This window comes from Schistocerca cancellata, chromosome 3 (assembly GCF_023864275.1).
Source record: "Schistocerca cancellata isolate TAMUIC-IGC-003103 chromosome 3, iqSchCanc2.1, whole genome shotgun sequence".
Lineage (NCBI taxonomy): Eukaryota > Metazoa > Arthropoda > Insecta > Orthoptera > Acrididae > Schistocerca > Schistocerca cancellata.
The window spans coordinates 917,820,495-917,844,012 of NC_064628.1; the positions used below are offsets into that span (position 1 = coordinate 917,820,495).

The 23,518-nt window shown below is 42.1% G+C and overlaps 1 protein-coding gene across 1 annotated transcript in view; it reads left to right on the forward strand.

Moving 5' to 3' along the window:
• Nucleotides 1-970: 970 nt before the first annotated feature.
• The window catches only part of LOC126176648 (arylsulfatase B-like), a 108,344-nt gene continuing 85,796 nt past the window's right edge, over nt 971-23,518 (forward strand). Inside the window, exon 1 of the mRNA XM_049923806.1 lies at nt 971-1,091. Within this exon, the coding sequence (XP_049779763.1) occupies nt 971-1,091 (121 nt within the window). The remainder of the gene's footprint in view (nt 1,092-23,518) is intronic.

A 23,518-nucleotide genomic window follows, 5' to 3' on the forward strand; every position in this document is an offset into this window, starting at 1 on the left:
ATTTTGATTCTTGGAGGAAATGCATAGGAAATATTCTTTGAATTAAAAATGAATGCTTTTTTTTGAAAAGAGTGGAAAAATTCTTTAAATTGAAATGATTACTTTTCTTTAAAAGATTTACTTTATAAAAAATTATTATTGGGGCAATTCTTGAACAAATTAATTACAATTAACATGTTATTAGCTAAGCCCAATGCTGCTTCATTACCTTCGATAACAATATACCTCGTCCAGAACCGAGACCAGAGACCCATGTCGACGCCCGCCGACTCCTCACACACAACTACCGACTGACTACTACTGCAGACAGAGTGCAACTCGCAACTGAACTCGACTACTACTGTCGTCTCGCGCGGTCAAGCGCAGACTAGCAACGATAAATAACTCTCTGGTCAGAGATTCTGTCATGCCTCGCCATCGCTGTCAATGAATACACTGAATACATACGTGTTTCAACGTAACAGAGGTAGAGTATGTCAACGCATTGTTATTTCATGCGGTGCAACAATAAGTTTAGCTACATAGTCTTGTAGCGAGTAGCAGAGATAGAGCATATATTTGATAGTTCTGTTGCGTGATTGTGTCTGTGTTGCGACTGTCTCACGAGTTTTTTAGTGTTTTATGCGCTTCACTTGTAGGTGAGACGACGAAGTGTGGGACATTCATTGCATTTTATTTAGGCAGACTACTCCCTAGTTTTATTAGTATTAAATAGCACAATTTTATTTTCAGGTTGCAATCGTTTGTGAAGTTCTGTACTAATATGTAAAAGAGACGAAAGGTTGACAGTGAATGTAGAATTTTTAAAGAGCAGTGGGGATAATATTTCGTGGTGGAGTCAAGCAACAAACCAATGTGTATTATTTGCAATGAAGCAATATCAGTCTTCAAAGAATACAATACAAAACGTCATTATGAGACTAAGCACTCTCAGAATTACTCCAAGTTTACAGGATGCGAACGATTAGAAATGTATGAGTCTTTGAAACGCCAGCTAAAAACCCAGCAGTCGCTGTTTAAGAAAGTAAATGCTGAACAACATGCAGCAACTCGTGCTAGTTTTCGTGTGGCTCATTTAGTAGCGAAACAGTGTAAGCCATTTACCGATGGTGAATTAATTAAGAACTGCATTATTGCAACACCAGAAGAAATGTGTCCAGAAAAAGTTAATTTATTTAAAAACATAAGTTTGTCAGCAAACACTGTGGCTCGAAGAATAGGTGACATTGCACAAAATATATCAGCACAACTGCGCGTCAAAGATCAAGACTACTTTTTATTCGAGGGATTAACATAAATTATGAAGTGTATGAAGAGCTCCTTGATGTCCACAGTAACCACAGGACGACCACTGGCGAAGATATTTTTAAAGGAGTTGAAAGGGCAGTTCAGAAAAAAACAATCTTCAGTGGAAGAAATTAAAATGTATTACAACTGATGGTGGCAAAAACATGTGTGGGAAAAATAAAGGTGTTGTTGCTCTCGTTTCTAAGGCCGTAGAAAATGACGGTGGCTCAAAACCATTAGTAGTGCATTGTATTATTCACCAACAGTCTTTGTGTGGAAGACATTTACGTATGTCAGAAGTTTTAAAGCCAGTTATTTCATCTGTTAATTATATCAGATACCATGCACTCAGCTATCGCCAGTTCCGCGAGTTCCTTGAAGATATTGAGGAAAGCGACTTGCCATATTGTACTGCAGTGCGCTGGCTTAGCTGCGGTAAAGTTCTGACCCTTTTTTTGAACTCCGAACGGTAATTGAAATTTTTTTGAACGAAAGGAATCGCCGTCTGGCTGAGTTACGGAACGGTGAGTGGTTATGGAAGCTAGCATTTTATACAGACTTAACTAAACATATGAATGAGCTTAATTTAAAATTACAAGGTGAAAACCGGCTTCTGCCTGATTTATACACGCATGCTAAGTCTTTTCGACAAAAGATAGTTTTGTTTCAATCTCAGATGAACAAAGTATGCTTCACGCATTTTAATACATGCCAAACATTCAGCGAATGACCTTAATTTAAAATTGCAGGGTGAAATCCGGCTTCTGCCTGATTTATACACGCATGTTAAGTCCTTTTGACAAAAGATTGTTTTATTTCAATCTCAGTTGAACAAAGTATGCTTCACGCATTTTAATACATGCGAAACATTCAGTCAGCAAACTGAGATTCCGTTTCCTGTAAATTTCGCAATTGAAGCTTTGGACGCTTTAAAAATTTATTTTGAATCACATTTTTCAGATATCGATGCAAATTCAAACGATATCAAGATATTTCAAAATCCCTCTGACGTCGATATAGAAGCGTTACCCGCAGAACTTCAGTTTGAAATTATTGATTTGCAATGTAGGGACTTTTTTGAAGAAAAACATACAAAGTCAACATTATTGGAATTTTATAAGTGCCTTCCATCCACACAGTTTCCAAATTTACATAAATTTGCCCGTGGCTTTTTTTCCGCTTTTGGCACTACTTATTTGTGTGGAAAAACTTTTTCCAAAATGAAACACGCAAAAAGTATTTACAGATCAAAATTAAGTGATGAGCATTTGAAGTCGCTGATGATTATCTCTACCAGTAAACTTGATCCACAGCTGGAGGTAATTCTGAAAGGAAAGTTTCAGCTACATAAAAGTCACTAATTATCATTAAGATGTTAAATTTCTTTACGTGAATACTCTAACACTGTGAGTTTTCAAGATATAAATTAGTTATAGTTATTTTTATACATCAGTTACAATTAAAATATCCAATATCATTATGTACACCAGGTATTGTATTTTCTTTAAATTGCATTTAAATAAAAATATTTCATACGATTTACTTGCTATGTGTATTTTACAACGTAATCAAATGAAAGTGAAACCTCGTTTAAGAAACATCTTCGATAATGATTGATTAATAACGCTAGTCGCCGAAGTGGTGTCCATTTGAAAGACTTGCACCAGACTCGTGAGTAGAATAAAAGACAAAGAATTTTTATACTTAAAATGTTTTTGCCAAACTAGTCTGTTAACAGTTTTATTTTCCACTATCGCATGGAGAATGGTCTGTTTAACCATGACCTCTTCCGTTTTGCAAAGATAGAACTCCGACAATGTCACGGTGTATTGGTAGCGATAGGCCTCGAAACTCAATTGTTGGCAGTATAGGTACCACCTCAAATACACTCCTGGAAATTGAAATAAGAACACCGTGAATTCATTGTCCCAGGAAGGGGAAACTTTATTGACACATTCCTGGGGTCAGATACATCACATGATCACACTGACAGAACCACAGGCACATAGACACAGGCAACAGAGCATGCACAATGTCGGCACTGGTACAGTGTATATCCACCTTTCGCAGCAATGCAGGCTGCTATTCTCCCATGGAGACGATCGTAGAGATGCTGGATGTAGTCCTGTGGAACGGCTTGCCAGCCATTTCCACCTGGCGCCTCAGTTGGACCAGCGTTCGTGCTGGACGTGCAGACCGCGTGAGACGACGCTTCATCCAGTCCCAAACATGCTCAATGGGGGACAGATCCGGAGATCTTGCTGGCCAGGGTAGTTGACTTACACCTTCTAGAGCACGTTGGGTGGCACGGGATACATGCGGACGTGCATTGTCCTGTTGGAACAGCAAGTTCCCTTGCCGGTCTAGGAATGGTAGAACGATGGGTTCGATGACGGTTTGGATGTACCGTGCACTATTCAGTGTCCACTCGACGATCACCAGTGGTGTACGGCCAGTGTAGGAGATCGCTCCCCACACCATGATGCCGGGTGTTGGCCCTGTGTGCCTCGGTCGTATGCAGTCCTGATTGTGGCGCTCACCTGCACGGCGCCAAACACGCATACCACCATCATTGGCACCAAGGCAGAAGCGACTCTCATCGCTGAAGACGACACGTCTCCATTCGTCCCTCCATTCACGCCTGTCGCGACACCACTGGAGGCGGGCTGCACGATGTTGGGGCATGAGCGGAAGACGGCCTAACGGTGTGCGGGACCGTAGCCCAGCTTCATGGAGACGGTTGCGAATGGTCGTCGCCGATACCCCAGGAGCAACAGTGTCCCTAATTTGCTGGGAAGTGGCGGTGCGGTCCCCTACGGCACTGCGTAGGATCCTACGGTCTTGGCGTGCATCCGTGCGTCGCTGCGGTCCGGTCCCAGGTCGACGGGCACGTGCACCTTCCGCCGACCACTGGCGACAACATCGATGTACTGTGGAGACCTCACGCCCCACGTGTTGAGCAATTCGGCGGGACGTCCACCCGGCCTCCCGCATGCCCATTATACGCCCTCGCTCAAAGTCCGTCAACTGCACATACGGTTCACGTCCACGCTGTCGCGGCATGCTACTAGTGTTAAAGACTGCGATGGAGCTCCGTATGCCACGGAAAACTGGCTGACACTGACGGCGGCGGTGCACAAATGCTGCGCAGCTAGCGCCATTCGACGGCCAACACCGCGGTTCCTGGTATGTCCGCTGTGCCGTGCGTGTGATCATTGCTTGTACAGCCCTCTCGCAGTGTCCGGAGCAAGTATGGTGGGTCTGACACACCGGTGTCAATGTGTTCTTTTTTCCATTTCCAGGAGTGTATTTGGCGGGCCGGATACCGGGGATGTCCGGCCAGCTAACGCGGACCGTAGTTTGGAGACCCCTGGTTTAGGATATACGCGAGATCATGCGAGTATTTCATTCTCGCGGGCGTGAGATCGGAAGTGAGCGCGCTACATGAGATCAATTTTCTCGAGGTCGGAGGCAGATAGAAACCTCCTCCCAAGTCTAAACAAAAATTAAACATGTTACCTAAGTTTCATACGCAGCAACATATGGTGTATTACTCACCAAACGCAAAATCATAGCGACTCATAATTTTCGTTGCAAATTTTGTGAATTTTGCGTAGTTTCTTACTAAAATGTGTACATCACAATAAGAATGGTCATTAGCGCGATGATGGCCACTTCACCATGAAGCTGACATATAACGCTACAAGTACGGCAAAAATCAAATATTTTCAGCGAATAGTTTGCGTAAAATCGTTTGAGAAAAATAATAGGATCCCCGCGCTTCGGTTCTGTCAGTGCAGAGCGTCGCCAGTCGGCGCGTGCGAAGTATGGTGTACGCGTCGCAATATGCGCTGCACCCACGTACTCGAGCGGCACGTGCGTGTCGCGCTGTTGTGTCGTGTCACGTCACACGTGCTATACGCGTCTCAATTTGCACCTAGCCTTAACATTCTTCCATATACTGAAAATTAAAATTTGCTTTACTTGTCAATAGCTTCCATTTCAAAATCTTTTTGGCCTGTAACTGTTATTTTCCAATACGTCATAATCTGATTCCAATTCCTGGTTACTGGCGTTTAGTGAAGTTACTGAGCCCGACCAGCTAGCCGCACGGTCTAACGCGCTGCTTGCCGAGCGAGAAGGCGTGCCGGTCCACGGCAAGAATCCGCCCGGAGTATTAGTGTCGAGATCCGGTTTGCCGGCCATGCTTTTGGATGGTTTTTCAGGCGGTTTTCCATCTGCCTCGGTGAATGCAGGCTGGTTCCCCTTATTCCGCCTTGGTTACACTATGTCGGCGATTGCTGTGCCAACACTCTCCACGTAGAGCTACACCATAATTACTCTACCACGCAAACATTTGAGGTTCCACTCGTCTGGAATGAATTGTTAGCGGTAGGGAGGGTGAGGGAGGGGTTCACCGGGGGCCGAACCGAACAATAACCATGGGTACGGTGTGGGGCGGCAGAGGGGTGAGTGGAGTGCTGTAGCCTGTTGTGGTGTTGTGAACCACTGCAGGGCTACAGCGGGGACGAAACCTCTCCGTCGTTCCTAGGTCCCCGGTTCAATACACGGTACACAAAGTAATAAAGAACACAAAGACAATTAAATACAATAGCGGCAAGATTATCTCGATTGAAACGTTTTTTAAATTTCGCCCTATATTATTCCTTCCTTTCTGTAGTTATTAATTATTATTATTAAGTGAAACATAAGAAAGGGATAATATAAGAATATATATATATATATATATATATATATATATATATATATATATTTGTATGTTTCAAATGAGCGCCAGGCTCCCTACAAATTAATTCAAATGCTTTCCGCGAAATGAAATGCAACCTGAGTTCACTGACCTATATTAAATCGTGTCTTTGTAAGTATGCACTTTTTGACAAAATAAAATTAGTGAAGCTTTGCACTTTAGTTAAGGGGCTCCAGAAAGGCTCAAAATAATGAAAAGTTCAATTTTTACTTTTTTGCGTTTTCTGAATCTGCAGACTATTACCTTTTAATAGATATATAATTTATTCAATTCCGAAGACTACAACTATTTTTAAATTTTTTTTGATATGTGTTCTACATGGGCGTGACCCACTGTGGCGCTGTTAAAATGCTGTCAAATGGTGTTATTATTAACGTCCGTGTTCATCAGATACATTTTAGTGATGTGAGATAAAGTATGTGTTTGTGGCTAACCTGTGATGGTTCAATATATATCGCTGGTGTGATTGTCGATTGTTTCATGTTTATTTACTCTGTCGTTATCTCGAAAATATTCGTAATTAATTCTGTTTCTTGAGTCTCTGTTTTGTTGAAGTATAATAATGAGTAAAAGTAAAGTTGCTGTTGTGACTTTCAATGATGGCAACACTGTAAGGTGCAAGGTATTTAGAAATATGGGAATGAAGATAGGCTCTAACATGGTACGAGCGATGCTTGCTTTAGACAAGGAACGCCTTCGGGCTGCAGACAGGGTTGTAAAGAGACTAGAAATACAAGCAAGAGTAAACAGGAGGAGGAACAAGAGGAAGCTGGAGGAGGATGAAGATAATCCATCCTATGGACCTGGAATGCACTAAAAAGTTAATCCAATCTTTGTCGCTCGATTCCCAAAACTTTTATTTTCTCATACTAATTACATGTTTTCTAAGGATCTTCCAAACAAATTTGTTTCAAACTTTCAGTAAATGTTACACAGTCCTTCTGCATAATTTAACACAGCCTTTTTCCAAAAAACTGTATATTTTTGAATATATAAATAAAAATTTGCAAAAAAATGTTGTGAATTTTCATTACAATTGAAAAAAATCATATTTAATAACTGAACTAAAATTTTGTAAAATCCCTGTGTTAAGTTGTAGCCCATATTCCAATAAATAATCTGTAAAAAGTTCAACTTCCTACCTCAAATACTTTGTGAGGAAAGATGTAATTTATAAGCGTTATTTTAACATTGCAAGTATAGGGCGTTCCGGAGCCACTTAACTGAATAATTTGAAATGATTCTTTCTGCTCCGGCTGTGGTGGTATGTTACAGAGAAAAATAAATTTAGTTACGCTGCGTAATGGGTGCCAATTGTAGCCAGTCAAAGATCACTGCTGCTCGCTTCGCAGAGACTGAAAAAAAGCTACATAACGTCTTTCAATTATTAGTTCAAGAAGAATTGTTTGCATGGGTTCTTTAAGTAACACAATTCACTTACTTTTTGTAAATATATTTCCTATAAGCACAGAATACACACTTCAGTTGTTTGCTACGTACGAGAACAAATAGAACAAGAGCTACCACAGCTTTACAATAGCAAGCGTACCTTAAATACAGCAGAAGAAATGATCTGACTCGTAGTGATTTTAAATATCTTTTTTCTCTTATATATAATGACAGAGATAATAATGTTAGTTTCGAGAACGTTATGCACTACGATCTCATCTAATGTAAATAATGTCTTTTTATTACATTGCAATCGATTTAGTCTTTCTTTGAAGCTAATTTAATTCGTTTTCATAATTAATTTCTCGTTTGCGTCCATATAATATTATTCAGAGTCCTTTATTATTTTCTTCAACTTTATCGGCTTGAATATTTCAAAAGGGACACTACAGACCGAATATTTGTTCCTTGGTATATGGCCACGTTGTCCTTTGGAACAAATCTTTAAAATTGTAAAACCTTACTTTTCCGGAGTAATTTCAGAAAAATGCTGCAGTACACATAAAGTGAATATTATAATTTTAATTGGAATAAGAAAATGTATGAAACCTCTATTACAACGTGGGATAGAGGCGGACGGCTGAAAAGTAATCCAAGGTACAAGACTTTTCCTTGCTGCAAAAGACGCTGTGTGATTCACTGAAATCATCTAATCTGTTTTACATTTCCGTCACGGTATTAGGAGTGGTTACTAGTACTGTTACGTGGAAACCATTCACAATCCGACAGCTAATGACTCCAACAACAGCGGCATTGGCATAGACAGTCGAACGGTAAATGCCTGTGCTGAAAGAAAAGCTTAACACGTTGATATATATATATATATATATATATATATATATAACGATTATAAAGAATTCGCCTCGATTGCAAATAGAAACCGGATGTTGACCTAGTTTTCGGCGCGGATAACCACACCTTCTTCGGAACACACTAAAACTACAAACTGCCTAAAGAGACATGGTCCAACATGAATACAGAACGCCCAAAAGGGCAAAAGACTCGCATTCTGTATTAATGTTGGACCATGCCTCTTTAGGCAGTTTGTAGTTTTAATTTGTTCCGAGGAAAGGGTGGTTATCCGCACCGAAACCTAGGTCAGCATCCGGTTTCTACTTGCAGTCGAGGCGGATTTTTTATAATCATTAAATTATTCAAGATTGTTGGCGCGCTGCAATGTTAAATGTTCTCATGATATATATTTCTTTATTGTATGCTAACGTTACAGATGGTTGTTAGTTTATACTTGTCTGCTACCGTTTGAGAGTCGGCAAACTACTTATCTCAATTAATGTTTGGTGGTCATTAAGAGACTCATCACAAAGATAAAAGAGTAATTACTGTCAGACTGTTTTTAAAAGTGATTTGATTAGCTCTAGCTACCAGTCGCCTCAGCACTATCAGCACAGACAGTGAGTATCATGCAGCTTTAACTACTGCTTGAATAACTAAATCCGTAATTCAAAGAACGGAAACTCAGTACTTGAACTGGAAACTGCTTGTAATAGAATCAGAAGCAATTTGGTAGTAAAACAGCGGCACAGTAGAAATAGGACTCACGCGTCTACTTCTCATGCCCAGCTGGGAAGACATATGTGTATCGGATCATGTTGTTTGTTGAACATTATTACAATAACCTGAATGGTAACTGCAAGGACAAAATTATTAGCAGTTGAGATACACACCCTTATTTCACTACTGGACCGTGTCGAATATTAATTTCAGTGTTTCGTTAAACACAACACTCCGGTAACCCACTAACTCGGGTTAATACACAGCATGATGGTGGTATTCTTACAATAACGAAACTTACCAGTACCTGTTATTTTTGTGGAAGCTATCATAAAAGGGTCGGGTTATATTGATAATTTTGTTGATGACTCACATTGCGTCTGTGCATGACCGAGGAGCTTGTAAAGAGATGTTGTTGTTGTTGTTGTTGTTGTAGTGGTTTGATGCAGCTCTCCATGCTACTCTATCCTGTGCAAGCTTCTTCATCTCCCAGTACCTACTGCAACCTACATCCTTCTGAATCTGCTTAGTGTATTCACCTCTTGGTCTCCCTCTACGATTTTTACCCTCCACGCTGCCCTCCAATACTAAACTGGTGATCCCTTGATGCCTCAGAACATGTCCTACCAACCGATCCCTTCTTCTGGTCAAGTTGTTCCACAAATTTCTCTTCTCCCCAGTCCTATTCAATACTTCCTCATTAGTTATGTGATCTACCCATCTCATCTTCAGCATTCTTCTGCAGCACCACATTTCGAAAGCTTCTATTCTCTTCTTGTCCAAACTATTTATCGTCCATGTTTCACTTCCATACAGGGCTACACTCCATACAAATACTTTCAGAAATGACTCTCTGACACTTAAATCTACACTCGATGTTAACAAATTTCTCTTCTTCAGAAACGCTTTCCTTGCCATTGCCAGTCTACATTTTATATCCTCTCTACTTCGACCATCATCAGTTATTTTGCTCCCCAAATAGCATAACTCCTTTACTGCTTTAAGTGTCTCATTTCCTAATCTAATTCCCTCAGCATCACCCGACTTAATTCGACTACATTCCATGTGATGTGAGATATTCCAGACGTCACATACACCTAAGCCACAAACGGTGCCTGGCACCTTACTTCGTACAACGTTACCATTTCCCCTTTACATTCATTAGCGGATTGCATGCGAGTAAAACGATTGTCCGTAAGGCTCCATATGGACTCAAAGTTCCCAGATTTTTCCTTGATGATCATATCCCGAGTCGAATGTGGACGGAAGTAGTATCTTGCCTTACCCTTCCTGGATAGAAGACTCCAGAAATGGCAACAGTAAACGTCTCCGTGACCGCTCATTAGTGTCTGGGCCTGGAGTGTGATCGGCTTAACCTTGATGCTCTTGCAGTTACTAAACGATCCCGTGGCGAAATGTGCCACTCGTCTTTAGATATTCTCAACTATTCCGTTAATCTTCCCTGGTAACGGCCCAATTCTGACCAGTACTCAAGAATCGGTCGAACAAGGGCGCTGTAAGGTTCTTCTTTCGTTTATTAATAACTCTTCGGTAGGATTCTCAGAATGAATCTGTCTACCATTTGATATTTTCGTAATTGATTGTATCGTTTCGTTTCACTTAATGTCTATTTGGACGCATAATCCTATTTCACTGTTGTTAGTGACTCTTTTGATGAAGGCTAACAACGTAACCGGAGAGTGCGACCTTTCCATCTACTAATGGGCAACGTATTCTGTTTATTTCTTACGATACTCGATTCTCCTAGTGCCGATCCTCTAGATGCTTGCAGGCATCATTAAGGGATATCCACACTGAATGGGAGTGCTGTGGAGACATATAAAAATAGAAAGTGATTAAAAAGTAAATTATTAATTGTAAGCAATTCCAAATCAAATGTTCACTGGTTTTGCGAATACAAATTTAAAAAACTTTCTGCGTACCAGCACATCTAACTTTTTTTATTTTTTTAGGAACAAAGATGACACGAAGAGGGTGAGAAGTGAGTTGTGAAATAAAAAGTGTTGCAATGAAAAACGATGCTTGGTTTGATCAGATTTCGTACTAAACAAGAGGAATATACCCCCACACACGCCAATATTAACTGTAGAACTGTTGGACTGTGTTTACAGATTGTGCGACACAAGTGCTTATGAATGGAAGGAAAGAAAGATGGAATATTAGAGGTCATTAGACCTGGAACACGAGTTCGGATTGATTCAATGATGGGGAAGCATATCGGGCGTGCCATGCCAAAGGGACCATCCCGCTATTTGCCTGGGGCGATTTAGGGAACTAGTGTAAAACCTAAGTCTGGAAGTCCGGGTGCAAATTTTTGAACTGTTTTCCACCAGAATGCGAGTCAAGTGTTCTAATTACTGCCTTACCTCACTCGATTATTCCGAGAGTGTTGTGATTGTCGTAATGGCGTTTTATGAAAATTATCAAAGTAGCTATTTAGGTACTCCTCTAGGAAGCGAAACGTGTTGTATATGCTGGCGACAAACATGCACGACTGGCGGGCTATTTTTATAGCCTTTTACAGTCGAAATATTAAAAATGAATTAGATTTTCTCTGTCTCCCGCTGTCGCTGCTATCTCACTGTTATATGTTGTTTCAGAACTGTTAATTACTTTCCGCAGTAAAAATGATCGAATAACGCAGGATAACTACTACAAACGATCACTAGGCGGGTTTGATGTGCTACGTTGTTCGTCAGGCAGACAAATTACCAACATAATACATTACTACATTGATGTTTCGTTCAAACTACCTAAATCAGATATGGCCTCAACACAGCCATCTACCAATAAATCATTCAGTGAATGAAGAATAAGAATCGACAACCACAACACTCTCTCAGCATGTCTCATCAATAATACTGAAAGAAAAGTTTAGAAAATGTAGAGAGGTGGTTCTGCTTAACACGGACGTTAGGAAATTGACTGTCACGTAACCACAAATCTGGTAATGTAAATGTGGACAATCGATGGAACGAATAAAGAATTACTATAAATCACATGTCAGATACGTGTAGGTAGATTAATACTAGGAGGAATGTGAAGAACTCGCTATGGTTCAATGACAAAATAGAAAAGTTGCTCCAAAAGTCAACACAAATATTCACAGCAGACCCACATGAATTAAAGAGAGTGCACGAAATGTAAACAGGTATATTCATAGCTATACAAGAAACATGAACTGGAAAGCAAACTACCAATTAATATACGAAGGGTATTAGTAAAACACCGAGTAAATGTGAGTGGTTACTGAGGCTATCTTGAGAAAGATGGAGAGGATGGAAATTCTTTTGGGGAAAAATCATCCAGCAATGCTGGTGAGCGTTGCATCGAATGTGGCAATTCTCTGTCGGTAGGCCACGCCTTCTCTAGCAAATGGGTATTTGTATGCTGGCGCACTGCAGAAGATGTCGTTATGATAGGCATCGATGTTTTAGATCTCATCTATTGTCCTGGATGTTGTAAGGGTTATTAACAGAGGTCTCTTATTGCCGGTAGGTGTGCCAAGTCAGAATTTTGTGCTGAAGAGTTGGCCTAATGGTAGGTGTCCTCCCACCCCCGTTACTAATCCCTTACCTTATAAAATCGACTACCTGTAGAGTCTTTGGATGAGCTTTCTGAAAGCAACTTTCTGTCTGAGTTTTACTTTATCAGTTGGAAATGGTCGGCGAAATCACGTGACAGTAAAAACAATGGTTTTGTTCGTCATAAAACAAAGTTTGTTCCTCCCTGTCACAAATATCAATTGGATATTTTCTATGCGACGCGTTTCGGGAAGCAGTTTCCATTATCAGGTACGTTTTCGTATGTTATCACATTAATCTGGGTCATTTTTGCGAGATGTGAGCCCCTGAGCTCAAGTCTAGACCAGGACCACGCCAGTCACCGCGGTGTTTCTCTACTGCTCGTAAGGTAGGCGATGCGTCATTTTCATGTAGCCAGTAGGATAATACTTTCATGTAAGCCATGAGAGGCGAAAAAAAGAGGCAATGAATTTCTTGTGTCGATACGGAAACCATTGCCTTCTTTGCTGCTGTCACAAATATTGAACTGCTTTTTCCAAAGATAAACAGCTTGTGTTCTGAGTACTGCAGTTTGGGCTGTACGCATCACACGACTCTTGAAACATCGTAAGTGTGTTCATTAACCCGCGAGAGCTCGGACCTTTACAAGTTATGCGTTCGATCACACATCGAACGTTTTGCTCACACTCAGTCAGTCTGAAATGTACGTAACAACTGTAAAATAGTATGATTTTATAAATTTAATAATAAAATACTCTTATTTTGCTGTTTTAAATATTTATTTGCAGAACAATTTATTGGTAATAATCTCAGGACAATTAAGGTCGCGTCTTCTAATGTAGTTACAAAAATTAAAAAAAAACTTTTCTTGTTTAACTATTTTGGCTTAATCTTCATCATATATCTGAGATTTGTACATACCACACAATTTTACAGCACGCTCATTACACAAAATTTTTTACAGTGAATACATGCCTTTTTTTCTTCCGATTTTGGCACCTTGAGCAGATGTGACAAATACCACAGGGTTTTACCGCGTCTGAAGTCTTTGCCAACTTTTCGTGTATTGTCCCCTCTTAATAATTTTACTTCGGTTTCTTTATATATTGTTTGACTATTTACCCAAGTAATATTTAAAATCGAAGAAAATTATCTCAGTGGCCATTAACTTGCTACTCGAGCTGTGGAATATTCTTCTTTCATACGATCCACCACATCAACACCTCTTTCTGTCCGGTTATACTCATACTCGATGATTTCGGGTTTTGCGCATTCACCAGTGGTTGGAGCAATGTAATTATCATAGACAGCACTAACATTAGCATAAATTTCTCTTTTTTTTCTTTGGTGTATACAAAACCAGAACTTTGTTCTCATGAAAACCAAAGATACTACTGGAATTTGGTCATATTCCAGTATCTAGGAACAACGCAGCGATTTATTTTTTATTCTTCCTGAGAGTATCAACTTTTGTTGGTTGTGCGCACATATAATCGTCAGCCAATGGAATCGACATGAAATAATTATGAGCTGTTTTATTTCTATCTCTGTATAATATATCCTGTGATAACGATTCCCGAGAGTGCTATCAAATTTGTGTAGGCTATTTGGTTGCTCGCATTGGCAAACTTCCACGTTACTTGTGTAGAAAGAATCTGAATCACATATAGCACACAACTTGATTCCGTACTTGGCAGGTTTCTTTGCTACGTACCTATGGAATTCACAGAGACCTCGAAATCCTTCCAGCATTTCATTTATTGTTACGTTTTCTCTAATATGATAGAACGAATGAAACTTTGCGACAAAAGAATAAAATATTTCACGAATCGGGGGAGCTTGTGATACTTAGACCTCTTTGAGCGGATTTGAATATACTAAAATCTTATAGTTCTCTTCAGGAAAAGAAATCTATTACTGCTTGTAACGGCTAGAAAAATATCAGGAGCTGTGCTGTTTTCGTCCCACATGCCTGCTCATTGAAGTGCCACATACTTTTGTACACCGTCCATGTACGAAATGCCAATAAACGCCTTTAGTTCTAAAATATCAGACTCCGTACATTCTCTGTCTGTTGAAAATCGGTTCTTGTTTTTATAATATGAACATTCGCATATGGAACTAAGTCAATCAGCATTTCTTCACTTACAAAAAGAAGAAAGTAGTCTCCAATATCTTTGGCATTTTTGCCACATATTTTATCCCTTGTCTACCAATAATATTATGAGATCTTGTTCTCACATTGGAACGACCTAGTTTGTAACTCATCTCCTTTTGTTTCCCTTTGCATAAGGGAAATAACTGACGTCTCGACTGGATGGAAAATATTTCATCTTTGTTTTCTTCTGATGACTGTTCCGTCTCGGTACAATGGTCGCTGTGTTCACAGTCTTTCAATATTATCGGCTCTAAAAGATGCTACTTCAACATCTTCTAGGTCTTCTTCTTCCAGCCATAGTAAAATCCTATCTTCTTGTCTATCCACCTATAAATATAGAAAATAATGTTAAGTTTCCCATCATGTATACTTAGCAATCGTAAATAATAAAAAAAGACACAATAAGCCAAGAACGATACACATAAAATGACACTTGAAAAATATAAACAGCGAAATACTTACTTACGTCGACACTTGCACTATGAACCAAATATCGCACGGCGATGACCGACACAATGAACTGACATCTGCGAGTGACACTCTCGTATTCACCCAACGGCAACAGTTTGCGCGGGTCGGTGGGCTTATAAAACCCAGCTATTGAGTGAACGAGAACCGTGCACGCATTGTTAACAAAATGCCAAGTTTTTAAAATGTCTCAGAGAAAAATACTCATAGCGCGAGTGCCTGCAGGTTAATTGGTGCGCTAGCAAAGTAGCTTATGCGGAAAAAATAATAGTCCCACTTTTAGCCACGAGGAGAAAATATGGCGCCGTAAGCAGTCAAGATGTGATGTGGACGCAAGAACAGGAGAGGAATGATCGAACTCATGATATGGTGGTTCTGGCTCGTTTTTATCTGAATATGGTTACAAGATATATGTGTACATAATAGTCTTCCGACTCAGCAATATGCTCCATTCGTAATACGATGTGGCTGACAGTCGCTCGAACCTTGTCCGGTGTAATTAGAGCAATGTGCCGTAGTACGCTGTTATTCAGATTAGGAACAGTCCGGAGAATTACCTGGTAGACACGAACTATCAGACGTCTCCACAACCAGGAGTCACATGGATTTGGGTTGGGCGATCTGGAAGGCCATACACCTTGAAATTGCCTGCGAATGATGCGGTCATTACCGAAGGTTTCTCGAAGAAAATCTGTCAGCTGGCAAGCAACATGTGGTATCGTCCCGCCTTGCATTCAGTAGTGGTGTGGACACAACTGGGTTCTTGCAGAGCAGGATTCACGATTTGCCAAGGAGGTCCGTATAACGTGCAGATGTCACTGTACACCTAACAGGATCGAGAGGCACTGTCTGCTCGAAGAGAAGGAACTTGCCCCCCTTCTAACAGCCGTGTACCGCAAGTCTGTAGAGGAACGGAAGGTTACAAATGATTGGAGAAGAGCACACGTAGTTCCAGTTTTCAAGAAGGGTCGTCGAGCAGATGCGCTAAATTATAGGCCGTAATCTCTGACATCGATCTGTTGTAGAATTTTAGAACATGTATTATGCTCGCGTATCATGTCATTTCTGGAAACCCTGAAGCTACTCTGTAGGAATCAACATGGATTCCAGAAACAGCGATCGTGTGGGACCCAACTCGCTTTATTTGTTCGTGAGACCCAGAAAATATTAGATACAGGTTCCCAGGTAGATGCCATTTTCCTTGACTTCCGGAAGGCGTTCGATACAGTTCCGCACTGTCGCCTGAGCCGGCCGCGGTGGCCGTGCGGTTCTAGGCGCTCCAGTACGGAGCCGCGCTGCTGCTACGGTCGCAGGTTCGAATCCTGCGTCGGGCATGGATGTGTGTGATGTCATTAGGTGAGTTAGGTTTAAGTAGTTCTAAGTTCTAGGGGACTGATGACCTAAGATGTTAAGTCCCATAGTGCTCAGAGCCATTTGAACTGTCGCCTGATAAACAAAGTAAGAGCCTACGGAATATCAGACCAGCTGTGCAACTGGATTGAAGAGTTTTAGCAAACAGAACACAGCATGTTGTTCTCAATGGAGAGACGTTTACAGACGTTAAAGTAAGCTCTGGCGTGACACAGGGGAGTGTTATGGGACCATTGCTTTTCACAAAATATATAAATGACCTAGTAGATAGTGTCGGAAGCTCCATGCGGCTTTTCGCGGATGATGCTGTAGTATACAGAGAAGTTGCAGCATTAGAAAATTGTAGCGAAATGCAGGAAGATCTGCAGCGGATAGGCACTTGGTGCAGGGAGTGGCAACTGACCCTTAACATAGACAAATGTAATGTATTGCGAATACATAGAAAGAAGGATCCTTTATTGTATGATTATATGATAGCGGAACAAACACTGGTAGCGATTACTTCTGTAAAATATCTGGGAGTATGCGTACGGAACGATTTGAAGTGGAATGATCATATAAAATTAATTGTTGGTAAGGCGGGTACCAGGTTGAGATTCATTGGAAGAGTGCTTAGAAAATGTAGTCCATCAACAAAGGAGGTGGCTTACAAAACACTCGTTCGACCTATACTTGAGTATTGCTCATCAGTGTGGGATCCGTACCAGGTCGGATTGACAGAGGAGACAGAGAAGATCGAAAGAAGAGCGGCGCGTTTCGTCACAGGGTTATTTGGTAAGCGTGATAGCGTTACGGAGATGTTTAGCAAACTCAAGTGGCAGACTCTGCAAGAGAGGCGCTCTGTATCGTGGTGTAGCTTGCTGTCCAGGTTTCGAGATGGTGCGGTTCTGGAAGAGGTATCGAATATATTGCTTCCTCCTACTTATATCTCCCGAGGAGATCACGAATGTAACATTAGAGAGATTCGAGCTCGCACGGAGGCTCTCCGGCAGTCGTTCTCGAACCATACGTGACTGGAACAGGAAAGGGAGGTAATGACAGTGGCACGTAAAGTGCCCTCCGCCACACATCGTTGGGTGGCTTGCGCTGTACAGATGTAGATGTAGATGTAGTACCGAGAATGAAGGAGCATGCGAAACCACACGACACAGTCGCATAAGCTGAGTGCAGTGCACGCTCCTCCACTCCATGTGTCGGAGTGGAACCTCATATGCGACCTGTGTAGTCCCTGCATCGTGAAGAGTAAAAAACAATGTGCCTTCTCCAGCCAAAGAATATACCCTACCAACATCTCATCCATTTCCGTGCATACCAAAACACGAAAATTTCAGTCACGGCGTTGTTGCCTATCTATGGACTTCTTTTGGTGCACATTCTGAATCTTCTAGGAATCCCAGTATAAAATGCGCCACAAAATGTTTTGAACTGTAGACCAGGGGAGAGAGATTTGGTGTGACACAGCTCGAGAAATGGCTGCATAATTTGAGGCATGTACCGCACGGTCGGCTATAGCTACAGCTACTTCGTCAACAAAAGCCACAGCAATGGCCCGCCTCCCTGTCCCTGCTGATCAACCTATTTGATCTGTTTGTTCGAATTTTTTGATCATATTCCTTAGCTCGTTTATTGGCATGGGGTCTCTTCACAGGTGTTTCTGTAGGGGATATTCCCGCAATGCAGCCCTGCTACCGCTATTGTTCTGATAGTAAGACTTTATCAACAGTGCACCGTCTTTCTTCTCAATACACCTTGCGTTTCGTTTGGAAAACTTCAATCTTTTTAACCTCTTTACACCAACGGTCACTGCATAGAAGAAATCAGCATGTGTTGCCAAGCGACTAAGGAAATATTTCACATCATGACTACCTACAGCGCTACATTTTCAGCTGGTAGCAGAAAGTGGGATCTGCTGTTTTCTCTTTGTCAGTTACGCGTCAGTGAAGAATGCTTCACATGTGGTCCAGAGTATACCCCCCGACTTATGCTGTCTTGCTGCGGACAGTAACAGGAAGAAAACAGCGTTCCCTGGAAAAAGCTTGGAAATCAGTCACAGCACCGACATACTTCTCTGGCCTGACTCATGGTTCTACCCACACACAAAAAAAAACCATTGCTATGATGTGGATACTGGGAAACTATGTGAACCATATTGTAATCACCATAAAATCGACAGTGTACATGGGAAAAGCCTATTGGTGAAAGGAACAGTTCTCAAATCTCTACAAGACTTCCACAAACATGCTCATGATCATATTTTAAAAATGTGAAATCGGATATAATACCTTCAAAAACAGCAAAGTTTTTTCCCAAACAAAGGATTTTGGTTTTGGACGTTTCTTTAAATTCATAAAGTAAGTACTGAGTGGCTATAAATATTGTGCAGCTGCTCACGGAGGTAAATGGAAATGAGGGTGTGGCATCGTTGGCCGGGAGGCCCCATTCTGGGAAGTCAGACCGCCAAGTGCAAATCTTATTTCAGTCGACGCAACAATGGGCGACTTGCGCGCCGGTGATGAGGATGAAATGATGATGAGGACAACACAGGACCCAGTCCACGAGCGGAGAAAATCTGCAACCTCTCTGGGAATAGAACCCAGGCCCGCTTGCATGGGAGGCGAGCACATTACTACCCAGCTAAGCAGGCGGTTGCTCATGGAGGTGCAATTATACAGGGTGCCTCACTCGAAAGAGGCCCAACAGACACACATTTGCCTAATATGCACTTGGTGGCTTTGCATGAAAAATCGGGAAATGGAATGAAATGAACATGTCATACCTTGTTCATGGGGGAATGAATGTGAATCACAAAAGGTTCTGGAAGTGACCGCCCTCTGCTTGTCAACACAGTTGACACACGCTGCCGATTCCCTATTGTTGCTGCAAGAATCTCTTGTGTCACTGCCTGAATTTCACCGATGATGTTCTGTCGTGAGTCTTCCAAGTTCTACATCTACATCTACATCCGTACTCCGCAAGCCACCTGTCGGTGTGTGGCGGAGGGTACCCTGAATACCTCTATCGGTTCTCCCTTCTATTCCAGTCTCGTATTGTTCGTGGAAAAAAGGATTGTCGGTATGCTTCTGTGTGGGCTCTAATCTCTCTGATTTAATCCTCATGGTCTCTTCGCGAGATATACGTAGGAGGGAGCAATATACTGCTTGACTCCTCGGTGAAGGTATGTTCTCAAAACTTTAACAAAAGCCCGTACGGAGCTACTGAGCGTCTCTCCTGCAGAGTGTTCCACTGGAGTTTATCTATCATCTCCGTAACGCTTTCGCGATTACTAAATGATCCTGTAACGAAGCGCGCCGCTCTCCGTTGGATCTTCTCTATCTCTTCTATCAACCCTATCTGGTACGGATCCCACACTGCTGAGCAGTATTCAAGCAGTGGATGAACAAGCCTACTGTAACCTACTTCCTTTGCTTTCTGATTGCATTTACTCAGGATTCTTCTCATGAATCTCAGTCTGGCATCTGCTTTAGCGACGATCAATTTTATATGATCATTCCATTTCAAATCACTCCTAATGCGTACTCCCAGATAATTTATGGAATTAACTGCTTCCAGTTGCTGACCTGCTATTTTGTAGCTAAATGATCAGGTATCTTTCTTTCTATGTATTCGCAGCACATTACACTTGTCTGCTTTGAGATTGAATTGTCATTCCCTGCACCATGCGTCAATTCGCTGCAGATCCTCCTGCATTTCAGTACAATTTTCCATCGTTACAACCTCTCGATATACCACAGCATCATCTGCAAAAAGCCTCAGTGAACTTCCGGTGTCATCCACAAGGCCATTTATGTACATTGTAAATAGCAACGGTCCTATGACACTTCCCTGCGGCACACCTGAAATCACTCTTACTTCGGGAAACTTCTCTCCATTGAGAATGACATGCTGCGTTCTGTTATCTAGGAACTCTTTAATCCAATTACACAATTGGTCTGATAGTCCATATGCTCTTACTTGGTTCATTAAACGACTGTGGGGAACTGTATCGAACGCCTTGCGGAAGTCAAGAAACACGGCATCTATCTGTGAACCCGTGTCTATGGCACTCTGAGTCTCGTGGACGAATAGCGCGATCTGGGTTTCACACGACCGTCTTTTTCGAAACCCATGCTGATTCCTACAGAGTAGATTTCTAGTCTCCAGAAAAGTCATTATACTCGAACATAATACGTGTTCCAAAATTCTACAACTGATCGACGTTAGAGATATAGGTCTATAGTTCTGCACATCTGTTCGACGTCCCTTCTTGAAAACGGGGATTAACTGTGCCCTTTTCCAATCCTTTGGAACGCTACGCTTTTCTAGAGACCTACGGTACACCGCTGCAAGAAGGGGGGCAAGTTCCTTCGCGTACTCTGTGTAAAATCGAACTGGTATCGCATCAGGTGCAGCGACCATTCCTCTTTTGAGCAATTTGTTTCTCTCTCCCTCTGTCGTCTATTTCGATATCTACCATTTTGTCATCTGTGCGACAATCTAGAGGAGGAACTACAGTGCAGTCTTCTTCTGTGAAACAGCTTTGGAAAAAGACATTTAGTATTTCGGCCTTTAGTCTGTCATCCTCTTTTTCAGTACCATTTTCGTCACAGTGTTTCTGGACATTTTGTTTTGATCCACCTACCGCTCTGACATAAAACCAAAATTTCTTAGGATTTTCTGCCAAGTCAGTACATAGAACTTCACTTTCGAATTCATTGAACGCCTCTCGCATAACCCTCACACTACATTTCGCTTCGCGTAATTTTTGTTTGTCTGCATGGCTTTGGCTATGTTTATGTTTGCTGTGAAGTTCCCTTTGCTTCCGCAGCAGTTTTCTAACACGGTTGTTGTACCACGGTGGCTCTTTTCCATCTCTTACGATCTTGCTTGGCACATACTTATCTAATGCATATTGTACGATGGTTTTGAACTTCGTCCACTGATCCTCAACACTATCTGTACTTGAGACAAAACTTTTGTGTTGAGCCGTCAGGTACTCTGAATATGCTTTTTGTCACTTTTGCTAAACAGAAAAATCTTCCTACCTTTTTTAATATTTCTATTTACGGTTGAAATCATCGATGCAGTTGCGTGGGTTGTTCCTGTAGACCTCGCCTTTTAGACCACCTCACAAGAAAAAGTCAGGTGTTGTTAAATGAGGTGACCTTGGGGGCCACACTACTTTCAAAATCACTCTGCTGACGGAAAAAAAATTCGACCTCAGCCATGGTTACTCGAGACGTGTGGCATGTGGCGCCATCCTGTTGGTAGCAGCCGAGGGTAAGTTCTAGATCGTCCAACTGGTTCACAGGTTCCCGAGACGTTTTGATGTAAACTCCACATGTCACAGGGGATTTTCATTACACTACAAACATGTCTTTTGACAATTTACGCAGCCAGAGGTGAAACGATGCCTAATCACAGAACCATGTGTACAGCTATAATCCTGGCCTCTGAGCAATAAATTGCCGAAACCAACGCCAAAATGTAGTGCATTTGTATTTGTTATTGACATTCATTTCCTAAAAACTGTAAGCCTGTATGTATACAAGGCAGCTTTCTTCGCAGCTCTGTGGTCTGTGCATCGTGGCACTCAACATTCCGGACGTATACGTCGAACAGACTTTGCAGGAGAGGGACCAACAATCGTGAAGATCCAACACCGTACCACCGCTCTCCATTTTGTTCACTAACTTTATTATGCAGGTAGACAATATATGCCGGTCAGCAAACCGTTCAAAAAATATTTACTGACATGTTTTAAGGGTATCACTAATCCGATACTGTTGCACAAGAAACATGTGAACTTCATCAGACACACTGAACGCTGAGCCCCAGATACAGCGACGTACGGACACACACTGTTGAATCAAACGATGTTACAGAATGCAGTGTTGCCCGACGAACGTCGCAAATTACACGGAGCAATTTCAGTGCGGTTACTACATTTGTTTGTGGATATCTTAACAGCTGGGTACCCTGTCGTATGTCAGTGCAGCTTGGTAGATATGCCAATGAGCTAATGCAGAACCCATTTAGTTCCAGCTTTGGGCACCAGGTACAAATCTGGCGTTGTACATTGTCCGTATGACGCCATGCCATCCACGTTGCAATTTGATAAGCCACAAAGTGAATGAACAGTATACACTCCTGGAAATTGAAATAAGAACACCGTGAATTCATTGTCCCAGGAAGGGAAAACTTTATTGACACATTCCTGGGGTCAGATACATCACATGATCACACTGACAGAACCACAGGCACATAGACACAGGCAACAGAGCATGCACAATGTCGGCACTAGTACAGTGTATATCCACCTTTCGCAGCAATGCAGGCTGCTATTCTCCCATGGAGACGATCGTAGAGATGCTGGATGTATTCCTGTGGAACGGCTTGCCATGCCATTTCCACCTGGCGCCTCAGTTGGACCAGCGTTCGTGCTGGACGTGCAGACCGCGTGAGACGACGCTTCATCCAGTCCCAAACATGCTCAATGGGGGACAGATCCGGAGATCTTGCTGGCCAGGGTAGTTGACTTACACCCTCTAGAGCACGTTGGGTGGCACGGGATACATGCGGACGTGCATTGTCCTGTTGGAACAGCAAGTTCCCTTGCCGGTCTAGGAACGGTAGAACGATGGGTTCGATGACGGTTTGGATGTACCGTGCACTATTCAGTGTCCCCTTGACGATCACCAGTGGTGAACGGCCAGTGTAGGAGATAGCTCCCCACACCATGAACCCGGGTGTTGGCCCTGTGTGCCTCGGTCGTATTCAGTCCTGATTGTGGCGCTCACCTGCACGGCGCCAAACACGCATACGACCATCATTGGCACCAAGGCAGAAGCGACTCTCATCGCTGAAGACGACACGTCTCCATTCGTCCCTCCATTCACGCCTGTCGCGACCCCACTGGAGGCGGGCTGCACGATGTTGGGGCGTGAGCGGAAGACGGCCTAA